Source organism: Euprymna scolopes, chromosome 25 (genome assembly GCF_053919585.1).
Source record: "Euprymna scolopes isolate OS-2025 chromosome 25, ASM5391958v1, whole genome shotgun sequence".
In the NCBI taxonomy this organism is placed as follows: Eukaryota; Metazoa; Mollusca; class Cephalopoda; order Sepiida; family Sepiolidae; genus Euprymna; species Euprymna scolopes.
This window is the reverse complement of record NC_136506.1, coordinates 61,202,192-61,208,815: the sequence shown is the minus strand read 5'-3', so window position 1 is coordinate 61,208,815 and position 6,624 is coordinate 61,202,192. Positions and strand designations below refer to the sequence as shown.

General features: G+C 35.9%; 1 protein-coding gene across 3 annotated transcripts in view; it reads left to right on the top strand.

Moving 5' to 3' along the window:
- Nucleotides 1-523: 523 nt before the first annotated feature.
- Nucleotides 524-6,624, top strand: part of LOC145247382 (uncharacterized) — a 37,601-nt gene continuing 31,500 nt past the window's right edge. The window contains exons 1-3 of one of the 3 annotated variants that reach the window (XM_080109067.1): nt 524-902; nt 3,273-3,575; nt 3,755-5,477. In XM_080109067.1, the coding sequence (XP_079965193.1) occupies nt 3,513-3,575; nt 3,755-5,477 (1,786 nt within the window). In that variant the 5' untranslated portion in view covers nt 524-902; nt 3,273-3,512. Of the gene's footprint in view, nt 903-1,308; nt 1,434-1,921; nt 2,272-3,272; nt 3,576-3,754; nt 5,478-6,624 lie in introns of those variants that run through there. The other 2 variants (XM_080109069.1, XM_080109068.1) reach the window with 2 other exon arrangements.

The window sequence follows — 6,624 nt, the reverse complement described above, 5'->3', positions numbered from 1 at the left end:
ATTAATATGAATTCATATTAATTATATTAATATTCCTAAACCTCACTTTACTTGCCTTCCCACGAGGGTAGAGTTAGACACAAGGTCGGATAAAAGAAGAAGCACGTTTGATTGGGATATTAAAAAATACATCAGTCTAGAAGGATTTTTCCTTTATTGACCAACTACAGAAAGTGAATGTACTTATTTCTCTTCTTTTTTTCGCGAGAAATGTGACACTACGGTCGGGAGGTGGGATTGAAAAATTATATTTATATTTTAGACTTCAAAAGATCACAATTTGTCCCCTTTATTTCAAAATATTGTCAAAGCTAACAATGTAATAGGATTATTTAAAAATACTATTTTACTAAAAAACGGGTAAAAATTTTTTTTTTAAATCAAACAAACAAATATTAAGATATTTCTCCTAATTAAGTTAGGATATTTTTAAATTTTAAATATTGATTCAATTTTTCCCCCGTACTAAAAAAAAGATTCGGTTTTGTTTTCTTCTCCAATTGATTTTACGCTCCATGAGAGATCGAAGGGTGTGACAGGCAATAATCACCGAAATGAAATTGTTATATGGTTAAAAATTCATCTTGTAAGTTGATTAGTTTTGTAATCGATTTACTAAGAACAGCATACAAAACCCCCAATAATATCCTATTTCTTTGTGTTTAGCACCCCCTCCCCAATTTAAAACGTCGTGCATAGACTATGCACTGCATAGTTGAAGTCTACATATATAAGCGCACACACAATCATAACAGAAAACATGACGATGACGCTCTTTCTATCATCTTCCTTGTGACTTTGTCTTCCTACTACACAGCCATTAACTTCATTTACAACTACTACTACCACGACTACGACGGGCTTCTCACGATGGCCGATGAAAGAGTAGCGAGACGTGTTTAGTAAGTACCCGGTGGTATTTTGTTGTTTTATGGTTTTCGATGTCGACGATTTTGAGGGTTTATGTCTTAAAAGGTTTAATAATAAGTTTGAAGACAAGTGCGTGAAAAAGGCGGCCGAGTCCAACCCATATGACGGCCGTCTTGGGGTAGAGGAGTCTGCACCGCCTTTCGCTTGGCTAGCCACACCAAATGGGCGTTTTAGCATTTATGTGCCAGCCATACCATTTAATATTTGTAGTAAACTTCTAGAATCAAGACGCATTTTCTCAACTAATTAACAACTTCACACATTTTTTCACACCTCTAATCCATTTCCCTTAGTTGTTGTTTTCATGGCGTTAACTTGCCGCTACTCTCGAGTCTAGTCTCGAACTCAAATCACTTCCATTCTCAAGCAAGTCACACTCAAACTCCTAAATAGAAATTTACAATAGCTGTACCAACCACTCCTTTTTAGTTCGTGGGTATTAAAAAAAAAAAAAAAAAAAAAACACCGAGCGAGAAAAGGACGAGCGAAGGACTTGATTTAGAGTAAGTCTTTTCATACGCCCCTAGTCAAATAAGTTCGAAATTATTATGCAATACTATTCGTGTGTGTGTGTGTGTGTGTATATATATATATATATATATATATATATATATATATATATATATATATATAATCTCATTACATTCCATCATGATTAAAAAGACTACTAACATTTTGTTGTATCTCCTCTTTTTTATAAATAGTCACACTAGACACATTTTAGTGTGAAGTTCAATTCGGTGAGTTTGTGAATAATAAAATCGATCTATTGTGTCTGGCTAAAAGTTGGAAGAAAGAAATTCACTTTTAGCGCTGACATTTGTAAAGGGAAGTAAGAAATTCTAAAGGAGAAAAAAAGAGAGAGAGGAGGGGAGGGCTAACTTAATGGCGAGAAACGTATATTTAGTAAGAACAACAACAAAAAAAATAAATAAAACAATAAAAAAAAAAAAACCAGTCTGTGTCATGAGTGTGAAAACAGGCGGGGGACGTAAAATAAGGGAGGAGAGGAATGAGAAAGGGCGGTACACACGGAGAAACAGTTCGATTTTCTCCCTTGAGTTTTCCCATTTGTTCACAAAAAGCCAACATATGGTAGCCATTGTCTTATAAACACACTTGTTATTTCAATGTCCATTAAGCGAATTCTGGACTTTACCCCTCAACGATTTGTGGGATCAATACAAAATTGGAATATAAAATATCTACTCATCGTTGACTCGTTCCACCGAATGGTACATGTGTGATGGTATCGGAAAGGAAACGAACCCCCCTCCTGTTAGAATGCTTTTAGCAAGAGAAACTCCTACTAGGCCTGCCTTTTAATTTTGTACACCCTTGGTACTTATCTTAAAAATATTTCGTTCTTTGTTTTTCTTTGAATTTCAATACAATTTATGTTGAAAAGTATTCATGGCTGATATTAAATAGATAGTTAACAACGGCCGATCTATCTATCTATCTATCTACACACACACACACACACACATACATATATATATATATATATATATATATATATATATATTCGTGTCGTTTTGGTATGTATTTTACTAACAAAAAGGATGACATAAAAGGATTTAAACTTTGGTTCGAGATTTTGTTTTATTTTTCTATTTAGTAGTGAATTTTATATACTTGTAATTCGAAAAAGGAAGAAAGTAAAACGTACAATTATTTTTGTCTTTTAAAATTATAATTAATTTAGACAAAAATGCTGTTGTTGTGAAGTTCAAATAACTTAAATTTTATTGTTTTCGGATGAGGTAGGTAAAAGTGCTGTAAAAAAAATATGCAATTAATTATACATATTTTGTGTTTTCTTGAATATTGATTTTTATTTTATTCTTGTTCGTGGCATCTCTTTCCGCCTCCATGTCTTCTTTACCCCACCCGATGGGTTGCAGTTGACCAATAGAAACGGAGAGAGAGCGAGTGGTGTACACGCCAATACACACACACACTCACACACAAACAATAACATTAACAGCAAAAAAGAATATCTTTAATTATTTTTTATGAAATCTGAATTTAAAATTGAACGACTGACAGCAATTTTCTCGTTTTCATCTTAATATGATTTCATTTATGTTTTAGAAAAATATCTTATAATCACAATCTGTCAGCGTCACCTCATTATATTCCGCCTTTAAAATCATCATCATCATCGCCATTTTGTTACTACTTCCATATACATCATCATCATTGACAACAATAACAAGGCAGTTTTATTCTTCCCACTTTTTCTTAAAAAAATAAACATTCTTTTTCGATCTATTAGAATTTTCTGTTTATTCATAGATAAAAAGTTTTGAAATCCTACACGTTTGTATTTATTTCAGGTAAATAATCTTCGTGCAATGCTGTATTAACTGTGTAAAGTCCAATTTTGATGGGTTTTAGTTATTCACGCGGAATTACTCTCTTTCAAGTAGGCGTGATTAGTATGTTGGCGTAGTGATCTCCGCTTGTGCAGTGTCCTCCATGGCTTCCGAATGGGAACGTGGACTTCCCATGTATGGTTGGCAAATACCTTTTAGATTCAACCCAACGACCACCCAAATGTATTGTTTTGGTATTAAATGGTTACACTTGTTATAAAGAGATCGAATGAAGACTATGTGATGCCGACAAGTTCGACTCAGGTAAGATTTTTCCTCGACTTTTCTTTTACAATATTTCTCTATTTTTTTTTTTAAATGCCTCCTCCTCCTCTTTCTTTCTTTTACTCTTTCTCTCATTTCTGAATTAGTTCCTTGTGGGATTGAATATTTTGAATGGCCTCGTGTATTCACACCCCTTTTTCTTTAACCCCGCCTTGCAGGATAACAACCAGCCATCTCCCTTGGCTCTGTTGGCAGCAACTTGCAGTAAAATCGGAGCACCCCAAGAAGACGGATTAAATAACCCGAATAATACACAACAAGTTCGCATCATCGGTTCGAATCCGGTTTCGAATCCAAACGAGATCGTGGCAACGCAAAACTGGGTTCAAGTGCCTGGTGTTGTTGACCCCTCAAAGCCAACCGCGCAAGGCACAGCGTTGACTAGCGCCCCTCTAATTGCCCAACAGTCTCCACAACTGATAGCTTCCACTGGTCCAGGTGGAAATATCACCTATAATGTCATACCTCCTTTCCAGACGTTCTCTTTGGAGGGCCAGGAAGCCATTTTCATCCCGGCTAATGCTTCTAATGCAAATGGGGGTCAAGCTCTTCTTGCGGGAAATCAAACCATCTTGACCCCCTCCGGACAACTTGTCCGTGCTACGCAAGGTATTCCTGGAGCAAATATCATACCCAACAATGTTGGGTTTATGGGGAACGTACTCAACCTCAATGGAAACTTAGTCAACTTAGCCGGAATGCAAAACATGTCTATCCGGCAACCTGTGATGCAAACACTTCAGTTACCTTTGTCTCAACTTCAACAATTGTCTAATTTCATCCAAATCCCTGTATCAAGTGCGACGGGACAAACAACTTTCCAGACAATGCAAATTCCTATCCAGGCTTTTTCTGCTGGTAACCTCGGATCTCAGGGAATGTTGCCGGCTGCAACCACTCCTGCCCTTCAATCATCAGCAGTAACAACCAACCAGGCTCAGATGAACAATGAGGCAATCCCAACAACCCAGGTACTTGAAATCGCCACACAAGAGATAAACGTTAAGTCTGAGATAAAAAGCAACTCCAACACACCGCCACCACTGGTTACCACAGCAACAGAGGTTAGACCTCCATCAGTAAATAGCATCCAACAACAGTTACAACAGCAACACCAAACAGGAGTGACCAGCAGCCAATCAGTGTCCTCGTCCATTGCAACCACAGTCAGCTCCCCTGTAGCCACCAATAATGCACCTTTTGCAACTCAAGCTCTCCAAATCCCAACCTATTTTTCTCTCACTCCAGCCCCAGGCACCCAAGGCATGGCCTCATCCGGCAACCAGAACATTTTGTCCCTGGCTCTACCCCAGAATGCCCTCAACGTTTCTGGGGCACCAACCATTACATCTGCAGCAAACCAGGGCAGTATGGTATCTAGTATTATCACTCCTCAACAGTTGCTCCAAAATGCTGCCAATATTCAAATTGCAGGGCAAAACCAGGTGATGCAAGGCAATCCATGGATTCCCACGCTGAACTTAGCGAATCTCCGGCCAACTAACATCCAGACCATCCAGCTACAAAATATCCAAGGATTCCAGGGTTTGCAAGGCTTACAAGGTTTTCCCTTGCAGAATGTTCAGAATTTGGCAGGCTTCCAAGCCATCACCCAACAGGGACAGATAATTTCAGCCGCACCTTCGCCTATGCAAAACATGGGAGTGACCAGCACAGTTTCGACCATGACAACTACTGCATCGGCAGTGGCCAGCTCTAACATGACAGCCACTCTGAGTGGTGGTACTACAACTCAGAGCCAGAGTCAACAACTCAGTCCACCCCATACAATCCAAACTGTAACTCCAGGCATCAATTCTACCCAACAACAGATTAGCACTACCCAGACAACCCAGGCCATAAATGCGGCACAGATTTTAGGTAAGTTAAAACTTTTTTTTTTCTGCATTTGCATAAAAAACATCAAAACCATTTTTATTTACATTAATTTTTCAGAAAATGATCAATCTGATATACATATTATAGTTAACAATATTTTATATGTATTATATAAAATTAATAACTTTTTATATATAAAGTTAGGTATGTATATATGTTTATATAAAGTTTTTTGTTTTAGCGGCAGCAAACTTTAAATTAAAATAAATCACAGAATATTTTTATTATACAAATATGTGGTTTATTCCAAACATTAATTTTTGGCAATTATAATTTAAATACAATGTATATGGCATAATATTTTCATAAAGTCTACACATTAAATTAGATTGTATTTCAGCAATAATGTGTCCTTCTAAATGGTTTATTGTGTCTAGCTTATCAGTGTAAACATGGAATTTTGCATATCCCCAAAGAAAATAGTCTGATGGATTAAATCGTATATAAGAGTTGGCCAGTTGACAGGTCTGTTTTGTGAATTATGCAAATAAAATTTGCATGATTCGCAAACGCTGCTCAAGTGTCAGTCTCTTCATGATGAATTACCAAATTAAGTTAAATTCAAAATAATCGATAGTTGGCAAATCTGCAATTAAAAAAAAGATGTCAATGTTTGGCGCCTCTAAAAAAACAAAAAAACATCCTGTATATATAGGGTAATATAAACTAATGAACAGATCATTATTAATTTTTTAATATATATTCTAGGCAATAGGGTAAGTAACACTGGCACATTATTTTCTTTTTGGTAAATTTTATTTAAATTGCATCATCCCCCCACCCCCAGAAAACTTTTAAATAAGTTAGATACAAACATTTAATAGAAAAAATTGCTCTACATCAAATTTTAAGTTCTATTATGTAATGTATTTTTAAAATGATCAGTGCACGTGTAGCAGTGTCAGAAACCGACAAAAAATGCGTGATAAAATAGTGAATAATTCGACCTCCTGTCTTTCCAAGTTTATAACTACTTGAAAAATGTAATTCAAACCCTAATTTTTTTTTCAATTAAAGGAGCGAAGACCAAATTAAAAAAAAAAAAATAACTGGTTTAATAGCAAATCATGCAATATTTTTTTTTTTTAAATTGGTTTTTAAAAAAGATTTAAAGAAAATCAACATATTT